Genomic DNA, 18,399 nt, shown 5'->3' with positions numbered 1-18,399 from the left:
CGCACTTGTCAACCCCGCCCTCCTCTGAAACTGTTCTGAAAGTTGCTGAACATTGTCCGCAATTGGCCAACAAAACATTTCATTTCCGGATTTTTGTGCATGCTTCAAATGTCCAATTTGACAATCAAGAGGATGAATGGATACTCACAATTTTGACATTTCATTTATTTGCTAAATGAAATATTTCATTGCAATTTAGCACAATGGCAACCGGCTGCACAAACTCTGCCCCCGACTGACCGAATGTCAATATGATTCCAGTGCTTAATATTTGATTAAGCGTAGTATTCATATGTAGGGAACATTTTGATCATTATGTCATATCATTAATATAAATAAAAACAGGATTTTTGTTGGAAAAAAGTCTTAATTATGTCTGAAATAAATTGATTATAAATGGAATGAAAATTATGACAGAAATTATAATTTCCTCCTAGCATTACCCAAAAAAGGAGCAACTTTTTTTTAAATCTTCTGTGTGGTCCAAAAATTGTTTTAATTTCTATTCATTTCGTCAAAATTTTCTGAATTCGTTCATTACAAATTTTTGCACGTACAAAACCTGCAATGTTTTGAACATTCAACTTAATTGTTTCTTTGCTGTCATAACCATTACTTTCAAGCAAAAAAAACTTTCACCTACTCTGTATATAATTCATTTCCTTTTTTTTGCAGATGTTACCCATTGAAAAAGCTGCAAAAAAAGAACTAAAGAAACAAAAGGCTCTGAAGTAAACTGAAAATTTTTGTTTGCATAATTTATTGTATACATATGTTTATGCTTTCAAGTTGTATTTGGTTGTATAGGAATTTCTGGAACTTTTCCTAGTAAGCTACGGAGCAAAGAGGAAAATTGATTTTACCTCTATCTTTCAAAATAAACCCAATTTCTCACCCCCCCAAAAAAAAAACCCCACATCTTACAAGCTATTTTTCAGAACAGAGTCTCGCTGCAGTGTTACATATTATGTTTACCAGTACAAGTAATGATATTGTCATATAATAAATGTAGCAGCTTACTGAAAGCAAATTTTATATTTCCTTTCTTAGGGAATTCATTTTCATTATGAACCAGTAACAAAGAAATGGGTTGGCTCCCCTGCGGTTGCAACACATTTTACCGCCTATGAACACAAAGACAGTTTCAAATACACCTTCTCTTATAGTATTAAGTACAAGCTAAAACCTCTCCTTAACAACTTATTGGTCAAGAGCAAATCTTTCGATGAAGAAAACAGTAATTTTAAAACATACTTATCAGTAAGGCTTGGATTTGTATGACCTAAAGATCAAACGTTGTTGCTAATAGGTTAAAAACCCTGAATTTCAAGTTTTTTAAACTATGAGCATTAATGTTTCATCTTTAGGCCATAAAAATCTGAGCCCTACTTATCAGTCAACAAAAATCAATCAGGATCATTGTCTTGATGAAATCCAAGTCGTCGCCCAGCAGGTCAATCTAAAAACATTGACACTTCTAATTAGTACTGATATCGAGACATAGACTGAAGGAGTCATGGATCGGCGATCAGCCCAGATATTGATAAGGAAGCAGCACCAGATGTAGATCGAAGATCAGTCCAAGGAGCTGATAGGGAAGTAGCATCCAATTTTGGAGATCGGCACAATCCTGCAAATAGGATCAGAATCAGTAGGATTTGAGAAGATAGTGAGATTGAAGATGACCATTAATAGCTTCTTCCCCTGTGAGCATTAGGCAGTCTTGCGTGGCAATGGTGAAAATTGTTTTAGTTAATAGAAATTGCTTATAACAAATCGTAAACAAATAAACACAAAAATGACGTCTGCACAACTTTATTAACATGTAATATAAATTCCAACTAAACACAACATACAGTACATGCATTATACTACACAAGGTCAAATGGTCAGGCGAATGTCAGCCAATGTTACATGATTACCCTGACCTCGGTCTCGCCATGTTTGCGGTTCGGGAACAACCCAATCCTATGCACCATGCAATTGGTGGTGAAATACAATACATTAAAAATGACTTGTACTTTTGATTTTTCTAAAAAAAAATTTCAGAAATTAAAAGGACAAAAATAAATTCTATAGTCACAAGTGGGTTTGACAGCCTTACATCCTGACGAACTGTCTTGCAAACTGTGGTCTTAACTTAATATATCAATTCTTGACCCCATCCACTTTTCTCTAATGCGCATGCACTTAAAGACGTTCGTCACCACAGTGAGCCTTTTTTTTCCAGTCACCTAACCCTTTAAAGCAATGTTCTTCCTGATCTACGATTTCACTGTCTTTGTAGAAATCACTGAACCCTCTGCGAAATTCCACACATTTTTTTTCAAAAAGAAAATATTTTGTAGCTGATAGTGCTTCCACCTTCCAACTAAGAATAATGAAAGAGCAACCGAGGATGAGAAATACTCTGCCGTTTCCTGTTAATTATGCCATATGATTTCTATATTAACTTGAAGGGTGCCAAAAAAATTTCTGTTATAAATATTTCAGGAAAAACTGAGTCTGCCTACTGGCAGTTGATCTGATAGATTGAGGGATGAACATGCCATTAGGTACAAGCCGATCTCCCCATTAAAAAGTCTCACCACAGAGAGCAACAGGCCTTCAAACAGTACAAGTATTCAGTCATTGCACTTCACTCGTTTCACTTTTGAAATATAGATGGCAGCACTGAAAAATCAAACAACACTAGATACACACTTGGACTCTTAGGCTAAGCGCAAATTGAGACATGCAGTGTTCGCGACACGCCATAGGGCAGCACTCTGTTTTGCAGCCAAGGGAAATCAGAAGGGCATCTCAAATTGAGACACGACAATACGCTAATCACACGTACACGTGCATTCGTTGGTGCTGCTGTTGAGTCACAGATTTTCTTGTCCCATGTACACGATTCTTCCGAATTTTCACTAATTTTGTGATTGTTTCCAAATTTTAAATTGTCATTAATTCTGAATTTTAATTAATTTTTATGCATCCATAATTTTAATTAATTTTTATGCATCCATAAATTTTTTTAATTTTTAGAGGAAAAAATCCACTTTTATTTTTTTGAATAGCCTATGAAATAATCTCCATTTAATTTCTGAATTTGGCTTTAGTTCCGAATATTCATTAATTATGATATTTCATCAATCGATAGAGGAATAATTTTTCATTAAATCTGAAATTTAATTATCAAATCCACTAATTTATGGTGTTTCATCAATCTAGTTATTTTTCGTTAAAAATGAATTTTCTGCAGTTTTGGCATTATTTATTAATTTTAAATTGTGATGAGTCATTTAATTTGCTTTAACTTTTCACAAGTTCAAAATTTTCATTCATTATGGGATTAGCATTGGAAATTAATTTTGGAAAAATTCCATTAATTTCAGAATTTTCGTTCATTCAAATTTCTATTAGTTATATAATAATCTTTATTTGATCTTATTGTGTGATTCATTCTAAATTTTGAATTTTCTTCAATTCTATAATTTCATTAATTTTTATCCATCTTATATTTGCATTAAGTTTTATCCATTTTCAATTTTGATTAATTTATGTAAATAGTTTCCATTAATTTATGTACCTTTAGTTTTTTTAAGGAATAATTCATCAGAAAAATCTGAATTCTCATTGATCCTGATATTTTTTTTGTGCTCATGTTTTTATATACTGTATTTTAATATATTTCAGCATTCCCGTAGTTGATATTTTAATTAATGTTATGTCTTCATTAATGTCAACTTTAATTACCAATATATAATATCAGGTTCCGGGAGCCTCCCAAATGCCAAAGTCCTGGGCCCCTGAGATCTTTTCCTTCCAAAAACGCTCGTGCACTGGAAACTAGAGATGTATAATTCTCGAGAATAAACAATATTCTCTGCTAGGACTATTATTATAAATAACTTCAGAATATTCTTATAAGTTATTCATGAGAATATTCTCCTCTTATTTATAATATAGTTACATATAATATCCTTGAGAATATTCTCTGGAAGGACTACTTTCATAAATTACTGAGGAATATTCTTATAGAAAATAATAAGTATTATTCTGAAGTTATTAATAATAGTCCTTCCATAGAAATTCTCCTTGATGAATAAAATATTCTTCAGTTACCGAAATCTTTCCAGAGAGTATCAAGAATATATTTAATAACATGTATTATAATAAATAATCTTGTTAAATAACTTGAGAATAATTATTATTTTCGAAAAGAATATTCTCTAGTAATTTATAATAGTCCTTTAGAGAATATCCTCTGTCCCTGTTTCTCTTCCGGTCAAAAAGATGGGTCTATTGAAGTTTGTAGACCACAATATGAGAGTTTGAAAGCAAGAAAATTAAACCAACAGGGCTGAATTACACAACTTTGAAAGAAATGTGATACAGAATTTAAGTATATGTGCATTGAAGAAAACAACAGTTCTTTCTCTTCGAATGAAGGTGATTATATAAGAATAGCTTCCTTCATCAATCGACTTTGGTTCAATTTCTTTTGTTTTGAACTTATTTCTGAAAATTTATCTAATTTTGAAATAATTTTTTAAGGTTTTAATCTAATGGTTTCTAAAATTTTTATAACCAAACTTTTAAAACCTCCTCTCAATCATGACCTGGAGACTATTCTGAGAATATTCTCGAACTAAAAGTTGTCATTGGGATGTGATTATACCAAACATTGTTTTGTTGTAAATGTTTCAGGCAATGGAAACTGATTTGTATTTCACAATATAAACAAAATTAGTAAAAAAAAATTAAATTATTTAAAAGAAAAATGAATATTCTTGATTATTCTCCAATTTTTACATCCAGGAGACCTGGATATAAAAATTGAGGTGAGAATTTTCTCACCTCACATCTCTACTGGGAACATTCAATATGCACATCCCCTCACTATGCTTGGGGCATGTTGACATCATTGCACTCGGATCCCGCCCACCGCTGCACGTGACTCAATTTGTGCTTTGCTTTAGGTACACATACTTATACTTCCAGCGCAACTCACTAGGTAGTAAATTTCCCATGGCGATAGACCTGAGTTGTGCTTAGTATTTAAAAAAAAAAAAAATGCTATTAGGCAGACTTGCTGGGCTTTGCAATGTCCAAATGAGAGTGTTTTAAGGATGCAAGATATCTCAGAATTGCCAAAATAAAAAGTATGGGGTTGGGCGAGATTTGGCATCATTGCCATTGTAAGGGTTAAACAGTTTGCAAATATGTTGATACAAAATTAATTTTAGAATAATGATAGTTAAGATAATGATAGATAATTTAGAGAAATTCTTCAATTTTGTTTAATTAATTAATTTAAAAAAACATGCTCCTTTTTCATGTTTGTGGGATTACCAACATTTTATATTTATGTAAGAAATTTCATCTTTTCTAAGCATTATGCTGGTTAGCATTATGGCCTAGATATAAAATAAGACAACTTCCATTAATTTATTAGTGTGCATTGACTTGTGCATAATTAAGTATCCAGAAGTTAAATGTACTTTTCTTTACAGAAAAATTCGTGAATGGAAAGTTGTTTTGCATTTGGAAATTTGTTCTAACCAATTATTTATATTCTCATACTTTTTCAGAAAACTGGAGGAAGCAGATAATCTTGCCACAAATATCAGAGAAACTGAAATTTTTCACCTTCCTAGTGGCCAAGAAATCGAAAAAGAAAATATCCTTTGTTTGATGAAAATTTGCACAGGTTTATAGTATTTTTAGCTATAGATAGTCTTGAAAACAAAGATGCTAGCACATTGGAAAAAATGTCTCTTACAATTTCTGTTCCGCTTATTGCAGATTGAACCAGGGGCTGTGGTGGTGTGCAAGACTTCTGGCATAATCATTTATTGACATTCCATTGAGTATTGTTTAACCTTCCAGTGTTCAGATTGGCCGCAGATGATCCAGTTAGGGTGTATGGATTTGTTAAGAGGCTCTTTTGGGAGAATCGGTGGGAATGGGAGATACAATGTTAAAGAGCTGTGAAATAGCCAATATTTGGACAAGTCCTCTTCACTGATTTCATCACTGAATACTTAAGAGTTGATTTGATTTTTAGTAAATTTTTCAAGTAAAATCTGATTTATTTTTTTACTTCAAAGTAAAACACAGTTACTGTATGTACTCCTATATAAGCTCCTTTGTTCAAAAATCTTCCAAAATTGGAGAAGTTGGCTTATACACATGTCAGCGCTTATAAAAAAACACTTTACCCGGGTTGTGGCGGTCCTCGATTTAGGGTGTGAATCAGCTTATACAAAATATTGTGGAACCTCCATAATGGACACTTATGGAGATTGTGGAACAGGAGCCTCTCCATGTATTTTGCTATATATTAACAAAGTTAGCGGACAAAAATATCAGTTTCATAGTGTCCATTGTTGAGAAGTATCACCGTAACGAATCCGAATAAAATAATAGTTTTCAAATATGTTTTGCCCATCAATTTGATAATGAAAATTCAACATTTGCTTATTTCTCTAATTCAATTATGTTCAACCCATTATAAAATAGTTACAGTGATGTCATGGCTCATGAATTTTTGGGCTAAATAAGATTTTTCCCTCTGCTAACAAATTGTTCTTGTTGCTATGCTGGTGCATACTAACAAAATACAGCCGCATTGCAAGCTGAAATTTAATGCCAATCGTCAAAATTATTGTCACTCAATCTTGATTAGTTTATTTCTGCCTTGGAATCACTTTCTCCCCAGATGCATCTTCACTTCTCTTTTTTTACGTTTTTGAACCATGGAGCTTATTTTCTCCATGTATGGGATAGAGAGTAGAGCTGAACACATTACTAATGGATGGGGGACATCTACGAACTCAATAGGGTTATGTACGCAGTGTAAAATAAAAAGATCTTCAGTTTTTCATCTTGCAAATTCTTATATATTTGATTTTGCCTTTAATCAGTTTTTTCTTTTTATAGTTCTTCAGTGTTTCATGGGACTTACCATTGAATTTTGGTCATCACCTGGAACAAATTTTATTATTTTCCATAGAAACATGGGAAATTGTATTTTGTTAACGAAGATTTCGACTTGTGAATTAAATTAACAAACTACCTTTGTTAGCTGAGATATCACTGTACTATGTTCTGCAAGTCCAGAGATTTAAGAAATATTCTGTAATTTTTTTCATTACATCGTGATATTTGGCATTGTTTTGCAAAAAGCTCTTGGCTGGCAAAAAATTTTCTGTGGTAAAAACTTTCCTCGCCAACATGGCTTTGGTAATCACTCATACACCTTTTTGGGACTGATTGGGAGTTATGTTCTGTTTTTGTGGTAAAAGTTTCCACTCAAATATCTATGCCAGATAGGGAGGAGGAGGCATCTGGTACTGAGGTATTTTCTTAAAATTTGTACTGATTGTTCTACAACGTGGGTCACAGTTTTTATCATATTCTGTTTTGGGGCATCATGTTTTGCCTTGCAATTCTTTAATATTTTGCTGTGGTAATTCTAGTTTTACATACGTTTAAATATTTCAAAAACACTCCTAAGTCTGCTCATGTTTACAGAAAAATACGGTGAAATCTTGATATAACAATATTCTGGAGACCAAGAAAAAATATTGTTGAGGGATTATCGTTATTTCAAGAGGCGATAGTTTAACATTAGATTATAACCATTTCCAAACAAGACATGGAAAAATTCTGTGTAGAGGGATTTAGCATTATATTGAGTATCGTTGTAGTAAGGTTTCACTGTATATGATGAAAATCCAGTTTAACGGTACCCTCTGATAATTACCTATATAACAATATTATGCTCCAGTCCCAATTTTTGATCGTGATTCTATCTACAACGTTAACTCCTTTATAACAATGTGGTCAACTAGTTTGTAGAATAGAAAGGGCCCTAGACAAGACATGCTGGGAACAGACGTGGTCCAAATCAGCCAGTTCAATCGATTCATAATGTGCAGATGTTTGAGAATCGTTCAGAATCTGTGACTTGAATTTCCTGCCATGTTTGCTGATGCAGTAATGTATTTCCTCTCCCCCCCCCCCCCTGAAAATCAAGGAAAGTATGAAACCCTGAATCATAGTTATGTTTTCAGTTTCATCCAAAGGTGCTGTGGTGATTGATTGCTCATAATGAGAGACATTGTGAGGACTCGGGTTCAAATCCCAATGGCGATGGCCTGCTGAATTTAGTTTTCTGTGGTTCCCAATTTTGAGGCATTAATACGACTGGATGTCCTAGTTAAAGAGTCTCACTACAGATAACAATACGCTTGCAATGGTACAAATATTTGATTTTTACACTTCACTTCTGGCAGCACTGAAAAAGACAACCCTAGATACTCAGATTGTTAGGTGCACATCTTTGTTTCAGACCATGATGCTTGGCGGGAAGAGATTTTGGCGACAGGATACGTTCAGTAGCAGAGTCCTGGTGTACATCCATTCACTTATGTTCAAAAATTTAGTTATCATTGTTATATATTGATGCTTAGCTATTTACTGTTTGGTCCACTAACTATAGCGATGGACACAGATGACTACAACCAGTTAGCATGGCATCCAGAGCATGACTGCCCTTCTTTATTACAATCACTATCTTACAAGGCAGAATGATGCTGCCATTTACAAATGGTATTATGAAGTAGTAGATACATTACAATCATGTAAAAGACTGTAACACCCTGATCATTTTCTGAATAGATCTGATAATGTATTAGAAGGAAAGGTGGAGCATTTGGTAAGTTTAAGGTATAATAATCTAGAATTTTCTTTTTTTATAGGGATATGCAGTTGATGCTCGTTCTAATGTAACAAATTGTTATTTCCCATGTTTACCGTCACCATATTGTATCATGCCTGGATGGCCTTGACCGTGATGTTTCATGTTAAAACATTTTTGACCATATAAAATTGTAAAACTGTTGCCATCAATAAGGTCTCTGTCATTCTGAGACAAGCCTATAAAGCTGGTTGTTGCCGGGAATTTCCCTCCCTTCCGTATGTAACAACTAACCAGTGAGGACCTGTTGAGTCTCCCCCCTTTTTTGTAATTTTTTTTAATTAAATTACGCTCATTCGTGAGACATATTTGTCACAGGATCTTCTGAGATAGCCAGATGCATGAGTTGGAGGATCGGCCGACCTAGTCACCTCATTGAGACTTGCTTGAAAACAGTGGTGTGAAGGTCAGTGAGTAATAAATTCTTGTCTAATGGAAGAACTTTACTATTTTCTAGTTTTGTTGTTTGCTTGTAAGTTCTCATAATAGAACAACCAAGGAATCCGGGGCAAAATGTGTTAATGACTTCGTTACAATAACGACCCCATGTTATGCCATCCATTCCATTGGAACTACCAGAAGGATAAGTCCCAAGTGTTTTCATAAAATGACTATCATATGTTTTACTGTCGTATATATATAACGTCTGTTTTCGACAGGATAAAAGGGGTCGTTGTATTGCGTGTCAACTGTATATATATGTTTATTATATATTTTGCCATGATACTTGTATATGTTTCAATCAAAACAATTTTCTACCTTAACTGTTTCACGTGCTCAGCCTCCAGACCTTGTGCTATTGAACCAAAGGGTCAAAGACATTGCTTTTGTGCTTGCAGATTTCAGTAACCGCAAAGAAGAGGGAAGGTATGACATTGTGATAGAACTTTCTTCTGTTTTTGAAATTAAAACCGAACAATTCCATTTAACCAAGATCTTAATGACAAAAGGAATCAATGAATTTTTCATTGTTATAGGTCAAGGCAAGATTACATTGAGCAGCTGAAACAAGATCTTTGTGCATATTACAGTTACAATACTTTTCTCATGGACAAGTTTATAGAATTGTTTTCTCCATCCGAGGTAATTTTTTAATAATCAATGAGACTTTAATTAAAACAGCCTCGGCCACTTTTTAAGTTTTCCATAGGCAAGTTCTGGATAAATTAATAAAAAAAATCAACCAATTGATGTAAAACAATGCAGCTGTCACTAAAATATTTATCATGGCCGAGAATGTTTTGGATAAACAAAAAAAGTTTAAAATTTCACTCAGAGGTGGCACTGTATCTCACAGAAAACTGTATGTTATGCCCCCCTCCCCAGTCTTCAGATTTTAACCTCCCTTGATATCTTCTTGAGGAAATATGCTAGAGCAGAGTTTGTCAACTGCTACAGATTGTCAGTAGTTTTTGCAGGTGACTGCAATGAACTATGGAGCTACGGTCGACACTCTCAATACTACGGAAATTGGTAAAAAAAAAATCGGGTCTTTGAGTTTACTTATGGTGTTTCACTTATTATTTTTTGTGAGAGAGTTTGAGAGAAGAAAACTTGGATCTGATCTGTTTTGTCTGTGTGTGAAAGGCAATCTTCAAAGCCATGTTGACACCTGCTGCTCTACTCGAGCCCAAATGCACAAACGTCGGTTTTCTGTGAAACCGCCCACGTTGTGGGCTAAAAACAGGTTATTGAGTGGTTCAGTGTGGTCGGTTTGGACTCATCTTCATTTGCATCTAAGCCATTTGAAAGTTTACTCTTAATGCAGCTTTGATTTGCATAGTGTGTGGTCGAGCTTGTGGAACTTGTGTCTGAAAGAATCCTTCATCGTTGATGCTGTAGGAGCTCTGATCAGAAGAAAACTGAGGTGGGTCTAGGGTTGCTAGATGTCTGTATATATGGCCGGCCCACAAGGGCGTATATATATATGTAGGGATTATATTGAATATTCATGAATTAATAAGAGACTCTGCAACCTCGGAAAGTTGCTTCAAGAGGTGGGTTCATGTGGCCTGAGCCTTCTAGGGTCCAGTGCCAGTGAGGTGCTGTATTTAATGAACTTTTCAATTAATTTTTAAAAAATTGAATTTTTGAGTGATTATTTTTTTATTGCACTATGTTTATGTTGTCCTAGAGGGGTACCTTCCATGGCAAAGCTGAACATTCATCACTACTTACAAGCTTTAAGCCAATGTTGGCATGTCTGTTAGAGACGAAGTTTACACCACATACGCAACCAACATCAATGAACTGAATACAAAAATCAAAGGAAGTGATCGAGACTTCTGAAATCTCTGTTAGTTGATACTTGGGTTGAAATTGAGTATGGTTTGGATGTAATCCTAACTACAAAAGGTTCTTGTATTGAAATTTGTAGGGTTTATGTGAAACAAATCATAACCTTGAATATAAAATTGATTTTCCATATGTGTGTGTGTCTGTGGTATGTTCTCTATACAAATCTACAATTTTGGATGGATCTTCGCCAAATTTTGTTTACAAAAAAAAAAAAAAAAACAGGACCAGACTTGAACGAAAGGTTACTTAAAAGTTTTATCAGAGCTGGGTGAATTCCTGAAATGGGGAGAAATTAACTATTGGGTAACAATGGTTCAAAGTTCCCTAACAATGACATTGTTGGGATGACACCCCATGTGTCACCACACATGTCTGGAACACATTGTATGTGTTCCAGACATGTTTATCCCTTTAAAATGGTTTGTCACTTTCATGCTCTCAGTTTTCGATTTTTGTGATACAGTACCATATGTGAATGAAATTTTAAACTTTTTAATTTATCAAAAAAAAAAAAAATAAATAAAAAATAAAGTTGTTGGCCATGATAAGTACTTCAGTGCAAACTTCACCTTTTTATGTCAATTGGTATTTATATTAATTTTCAAAATGTGTTCAGGACATCTTTCTCACCTTGTATGTTTTAATGTGCGAAGAACTGTTTCAGATCTACCAACTCTCAGGATTTAGGCGGGAGACTGGATTTTTCACCCTTCCTCCCACTTTGTGGAAATTTTATGAATTTCCTCTGATTTTAGCCAAAAATAATACTTTCTGGGAAAAGTTTTAGCAGAACATTAACTGCACATATGGATGAAGAGTAAACTAGAGTTGCCAGATGATCATGAATGGTGAAAACCATGCAACTCTTGAGGGACAGAGTTTTTTTTTCTACTATAAAACAGGCTCCTCCTGTGAAAAACAGTGCTCGACTGACAACTGGCTGTGTGCTTCATCATCTTCTTTCTACAGTGATAATCTCGTTCTTCTGGGGTTAGCCTAACTTTTTTTTTATACCCATTGTATCAGAAAACTAGTTTGCCATTTCAAGCAAATTTCTTGCTCATGAGAACACTAGATTCAGTTTATATGTGGATTCCTCTGCCCTTGTTTGATTGGTTCTGTCACTCCATCAGAATCACCTGTGCTGTCTTCAGCCATGCTTCTAAATTGGTTTGGTGTGGCACCGTTCAAGTCTGTCTGGATTCTGCTCTATATTAAAAACTGTGATTGCCATGGGTTACGATAGCTGTATTGATCCATGGGAGCTTGCTGCCATGTGCCAATCACATGGGAAAAGCTTGAATGATATGGTTGTACAGTAAAACTTTGATCAACCGTCACCGTCTGGACCAGGGCTGTGACGGATAACCGAATAGAGGTAACAGAAATTTCTTAATACATATGTACAATAACATGATTCCACTGTGGACTTGGGACGAAAATGAAAATAAAATCCTTTAAAACTGAACATTTCATACATATTGTATTCCATTTTACAAAACAATCAATATAAACTTCAATATATAGTTGGCCCAGACAGTGGCCACATTGAAAATATCTTCCTTTATGTTGTATCTCTTCCAAAATTCTTTGACAGTCATGGCATCATCAGATGAAAGCAAGTCTTTGATGAAAGTCCTTCTTTAACTTTGCTTCATATTTTCAATTATGTCCTGGTCCGAGTGGAGTTATATTCACTGGGAGAAAGAGACATGTTATTTTGCCATCATCACTTTTGAGTTCACAAGAGAAGTGTGTCGGCGCATTGTCCATTAACAGCAGTACTTCCTGTTGCAACTGCTTTTCAGCCATATGAGTTATAACTTGAGGCACAAAAAACATTGTGGAACCATTCTGAAAAAAAATTGTTTGGTCCATCCAAGCACTTTTTCGTTCACAAGCAATGTGTTCATATTCAAATTTTTGAAAGCACATGGTTTTTGGGTTTACCAGTTGCTAGTGGGGGCAATCTATGATTGCCTGTGACTTTAGCACACACCGTAGCAGTGATATGATCTTTTTCGATCTAAAAACCTTTGGCTGTTTTTTCATTTTTTTACGATGACGAATAACAGAAACTGGCTGTTGAACGAGTGAGGGTTAATCAAAGTTTTGCTGTAATGAAAATAAAAACGGACACTCCAGATAGAGCATAAAATTTGAGCTGCAAAGGTTTTGCATCATTTTCTCAATACTGTCAAGTTCTCATGGATTTCTCGGGAGGCTCCCAAATTTTTACTCCATCTCCTGGACTCCTGAGAAATTCTCATATCTCCAGAATTTCACCCGTGATTGTAAAAAAAAATCCCCTACTTTTGGGGGAGGGGAGAATTGTTCCTAAAAAATTTACCCAGCACAAAAATGATGCTTTCGTTTTCATTTCTGGAAATGATGTCACAAGCGTAATGTAAATTGCCACAATTGCATCAAATCACAAAACAAAAAAAAAAATCAGTTTTGGAGGGATGAGACAAAATTCGCCAAACAGCCACCATCAATTTGGCATTTTGACGTCCAAAATTGGTGAAATGACTTGTATTTGCTTTGTCCATGTGCCCCATTAAGTCTGTATGTCCCGATTTAGATCTGATGGCAATTCTTTTTTTAACATGATTTGATTTGAGAGTAGTAATGATATGATTTTTAACCTACTAATTGGTGACTTAGCACTAATCGACAATGTCTTGCTGCCTGGCAAGTGGTTTCAGCTTCTGACTGTGCAGGTCTGGGTTCGAGCATGGATGTCTACTAACACTAACAAATTCCCTGGACAGATCGCAAAAATCTCTTGGGAATACGTAATGATCATGTTATTTAAAAAAAAGTAATGTTTTTGCTAGGGGGGAAATCCTTATAATTATACTTATGTTATTAAAAAATTCTCTACATAGTTTCTCTAAAATCCTGTTTATATTTATTTTTATACTGAATTTGGATCAAAGCGCAAACTGCCCTAATTCTCATTCTCTAAAGTTGGCAGTTATGTATTCTGTTCAAGGGAATGCGCAAAACCTTCCTGTAGGGAGAAGGGGGGGGGGGCGCTTTTCTTTTATTAAAATTGATTTTAAAAAAATTCGCAAAAATGAATTAAAATTTATATTATTTTTGAGTGGAGCTTTGGCAGCTGGGAAGGGGAAAATTGACTTCCTCCTCCATCCCGGGAGAATCCCCCAATTTCTGGCCTCAAGTTTCTACTGTTTATTTACAGTATTTTTTGAAATTTTTTAAATTTCTGCTGTTTATTTACAGTAAATCGAGTGGGACTCTTAATCACATTCAAAAACATAATGGGGGGTTCCAACTTAACAGGATTGTTCATACTGGAATATGTATGGTGGACAGTGGCTACATTAAAATCCTTTATGTAATCTGTCTGAACTTTTTTTTTCTCTGCTGAATCACTTTTTTTTTTGCTTCACTACCATTTTGTAGCTCATAGAAGTGCTAGAAGCAAATGAAGTAAAAAGACCTGTGACTATAAGAACCAACACATTGAAAACAAGAAGAAAAGATTTGGCACAGGTTAGGGTTCTTTTTTTCCCCTCTTCATAAATCATGCATGAAGTTTTTATTATGAATTGTCTTATGTAATGGTACTTGAGTTTTTGTTTTATGTATGTGAAACAGGCACTTATAAACAGAGGTGTCAATCTCGATCCTGTTGGAAACTGGTCCAAAGTTGGTCTGGTGGTGTACAACTCTCAAGTGCCAATAGGTAAGCCTAATTTAGTGTGGATTTTTGTGTTATGCATATTCTTAAGAAAAGATTTTTTAAAATAAGGTTTGTGTTCATAAAAAATATTGTCAAGGGCTTATGCCCACTCTTGATGGAGCAAAAATGTGACCGTGTAAGATCCAATAAATGGAGTAAAACCATGATCATGAATTATTTTTCTGTATTATGTATACATTATTATATTGTGACTTTGTATCACTTAATAGGTGCTACTCCAGAATACTTGGCTGGACATTACATGCTGCAAGGTGCTGCTTCTTTTCTACCCGTGATGGCGCTTTCTCCTAAAGAAAATGAAAAAATATTGGACTTGTGTGCCGCTCCTGGTGGCAAGACATCGCACATTGGTGAGATGATTCGGCTAGGAAACTATTTTTCTCTTTAACTTCAATGTTTTCATCAGTGTATATTGCGAGAGATCACATTTAAATTCCTTCAAATATTTAATTTAAAAAAAAACTTTTTTTGTTTTCTTTGCAGCATCACTAATGAAAAATACAGGGATCCTCTTTGCAAATGATGTTGTGAAAGAAAGAGCCAAAGCTATCGTTGGTAATATGCATCGTCTTGGAATTACGAATACAGTTGTGTCTGTGAAGGATGGGCGAAGTTTTACTAAGGTATGAGCACTGTCTGGGAAGTAAATACTCATTTTATAATTGAAGAAAAACCAGTGGGAATTTTTTGGAAAACTTTTTTGTATAAAACATGCCTAACACATGCTACTTCATAGTCATGTGAATTCAAATACTTATAACATTGTGGTTTGGATGCATGAATGAATAAACGCCAGAACTTTGCCACTGAACTTATCCCGTTGCAGAGATCCCTTCCAGCCCAGCTTCATTGCAGAGTCTGGAACACTTTATTTTGTGTTGTGGTTTGGATGCAGCCTTGTGTTTCTTTGCTGCCAGTTCACTTATTACATTGACTAGTAAATATCTTGTATTTATTAGTCAGTGCTCCCTTTTTCATTATGAAATTGTGTTCCATTCAGAAGAATATTTTTGGATATTTTTCCATTTTCAAAATAATTTAATTTACAAGTAATGTCTTGTAATTTAATTTACAAGTAACTCATCGGAGGATTTTAATGCATGGAATTCTTTTATAGGTAGTGATTGGATTTGACCGTGTGTTAGTTGATGCACCTTGCAGTGGGACAGGAGTTATATCAAAAGATCCGGAGGTCAAATTATGTAAGGTAAGTTGAATTTGTATGACAACTGTAATTATTGTCTCAGTTTTTATTTTTTAAAGTAAGTAAATTGATCACTGTGTTGTAATCGGTCTCATTTTATTGATTTTTCTTCATTAAGGTTATGGAAACCATGAGTTAATATAAGAATTTTTCTTGAACATGTGTGACCCTTAATAGTTTCCTCTCTTTGATGATTTCAGTTTTCATCAAGAAGTGTGATGGTATTATGCATAATTCGAAATTTGTATTATAAAGACTTTATCATAGGATCCAGTGCTTCCGATTATGTAGTCTTATTGAAATCTTCCGATCAAAAATCATGGCTTTTTATCAAGCTTTCCATTGCAAAATCCCAAGTAGGGTTTGTAGGGGGTCAGGGAAAACCTAGAATTGTCGGGAGAATTTTTTATTCAAAAAAGTAAAAAAAATCAGGAAAAATAGCCCATTTTGTCCTAAAACCTGGAAAATCGTTGCAACTGTCATCTGACAAAAATAATTCCTCCAACAGAGAAATTGAGAACATAAATCGCAATCTGATAACATCGTAAATATTGATAATCATCAATATTTATGATGTTATCAGATTGCAATTTATAATAATTAATTGATTTTTATAATCTGTAATGGATACAAAGTGTTTCCGAAAACTTATTCTAACTGTGCAATCGCAGAAAGTCATGCATAAAATATCTCAGGCAAGCTTGGTTGCAATAATTTCGTAAGTTGACTTCGGTGATCAATGCCGTATGAAACATGTGTATATTATGATTACCACGTGGGTACTTTTTATTTGAAAACGATGAGTGGCAAGAAAACTGTTTTCAATCCAGAATGAAGGGATAAAACTCTGAATCTTCAGTATGTGCTGATTGGATTGAAGCAATCAAACATAACCAGTATTAAGTGTGGTGTCTGCTTTGCAGCTATTCAGACCCATACTGAGCATATGAAATCGGAAGCATTTTGTAAAAAAACCCTGGTTACCCAACTTTACTGTTTTAGGGTTAACGCGAATGTGAATTGCAAGCCATCTGTAAAAATTTGTGATGCAGCAAAACCAACTACATCTTTGACTTATTATGTCACAAAGGAAATAACAGCGAAAGCTCAAATCTTGTAGCCATTGAAATTAGTGATGTCCCTCTCATCCTATTATAATTCAAGGATGTTGGAGAAGTTTTTAAGTTAATGTTTTCAGACAGTGATATTGCAGAAAAGAGAAATCTTGCACTCCTTGATTGTGCTACATTTTTTCACCAGGTGTATTTGAAAAGTATCAATGCATGTATAAAAAAATTTAATAAATGATATATGATGATTATGATAACAGTTATTGTTATTAATATATTCCAGAAGGCATTCGATCGGGTCCAACATGGCAAACTCTTGAAGCGTTTACACGAGATTGGAATAGGGGGCAACTTGCTGAATTGGATAGAATCGTGGTTAAGAGATAGGTCGCAACGAGTTATGGTGAACGGGGAATTCTCTGGTTGGACAGACGTCACAAGTGGAGTTCCTCAGGGAAGTGTCCTTGGCCCCATACTTTTTTCACTTTTTATCGACAAACTCGATCAGGGTATCGATGGAATTACTAGCAAATTCGCAGATGATGTGAAGCTAATGGGGGTAATCGGGAATGAAAGCGATAGGGAGTTGCTCCAGACCAACTTAAACAAGATTGCAGCATGGGCAAATGAATGGAGCATGACGTTTAGCGTAGATAAGTGCATGGTCGCTCATTTTGGTTCGAACAACCCACGGTTCTCTTACGAGTTGAATGGTGTCACTATCCCGGATGCAACTAGAGTCACCGATTTGGGAATTCTCATTGACGAGCGACTTAAGTTTTCTGAACATTGTTCAGCGGTTGTCAAAAAAGCGAATAGAATGCTTGGTCTCATTTTCAAAAGGGTCTCTTCGCATTCTCCTAAAGTCATTCTTCCGCTTTTTCGAGGCTTAGTTCGTCCTGGACTGGAGTATGCGGTAAGGTTTTGGAGACCATACCTACAGAGGGACATAGAATTGGTTGAAGGGGTACAGAGAAGAGTTACGCGTGTCCTTATTGGCACACAGGGCTTGAGTTATGAAGAGAGACTTCATTTCGTGAATATGTTTACATTGGATAAACGCAGGTGACGGGGAGATATGATCGAAGCTTTCAAAATTTTCAATGGGATGGATAGGATAGACCATGAATTATTAGTATACCGTCAATCGGCTGCTTTTACAAGGGGACACCAGTATCGATTGGTAAGGGACAATGCGTGAATTTTTTTCGTACAGGGTTGTTAATAAATGGAATAGCTTACCCCCGGAGGTGGTAAATTCTAACACAATTGTAAATCGAGAAACTATCCATACTTGGAATAAGGCAACCATAAGTATTCTTTATGGGCATTGTATAATATT

The 18,399-nt window shown here is 34.9% G+C and overlaps 1 protein-coding gene across 1 annotated transcript in view; it reads left to right on the top strand.

Annotated features, from left to right (window-relative positions):
• The window catches only part of LOC149066801 (uncharacterized), a 62,774-nt gene that overhangs the window by 11,398 nt on the left and 32,977 nt on the right, over nt 1–18,399 (top strand). The window contains exons 6-14 of the mRNA XM_089253160.1: nt 676–731; nt 5,580–5,668; nt 9,526–9,619; nt 9,730–9,835; nt 14,483–14,572; nt 14,678–14,765; nt 14,993–15,133; nt 15,267–15,406; nt 15,901–15,990. Coding sequence (XP_089109286.1) covers nt 676–731; nt 5,580–5,668; nt 9,526–9,619; nt 9,730–9,835; nt 14,483–14,572; nt 14,678–14,765; nt 14,993–15,133; nt 15,267–15,406; nt 15,901–15,990 — 894 coding nt within the window. The remainder of the gene's footprint in view (nt 1–675; nt 732–5,579; nt 5,669–9,525; nt 9,620–9,729; nt 9,836–14,482; nt 14,573–14,677; nt 14,766–14,992; nt 15,134–15,266; nt 15,407–15,900; nt 15,991–18,399) is intronic.

The sequence above is a fragment of the Pholcus phalangioides genome, unplaced genomic scaffold (assembly GCF_987345545.1).
Source record: "Pholcus phalangioides strain wild (caught in Gottingen) unplaced genomic scaffold, Ppha-v1.0 ptg000032l_1, whole genome shotgun sequence".
In the NCBI taxonomy this organism is placed as follows: domain Eukaryota; kingdom Metazoa; phylum Arthropoda; class Arachnida; order Araneae; family Pholcidae; genus Pholcus; species Pholcus phalangioides.
The sequence above is the reverse complement of the archived record's forward strand: the minus strand, read 5'-3'. Positions and strand labels throughout refer to the sequence as shown.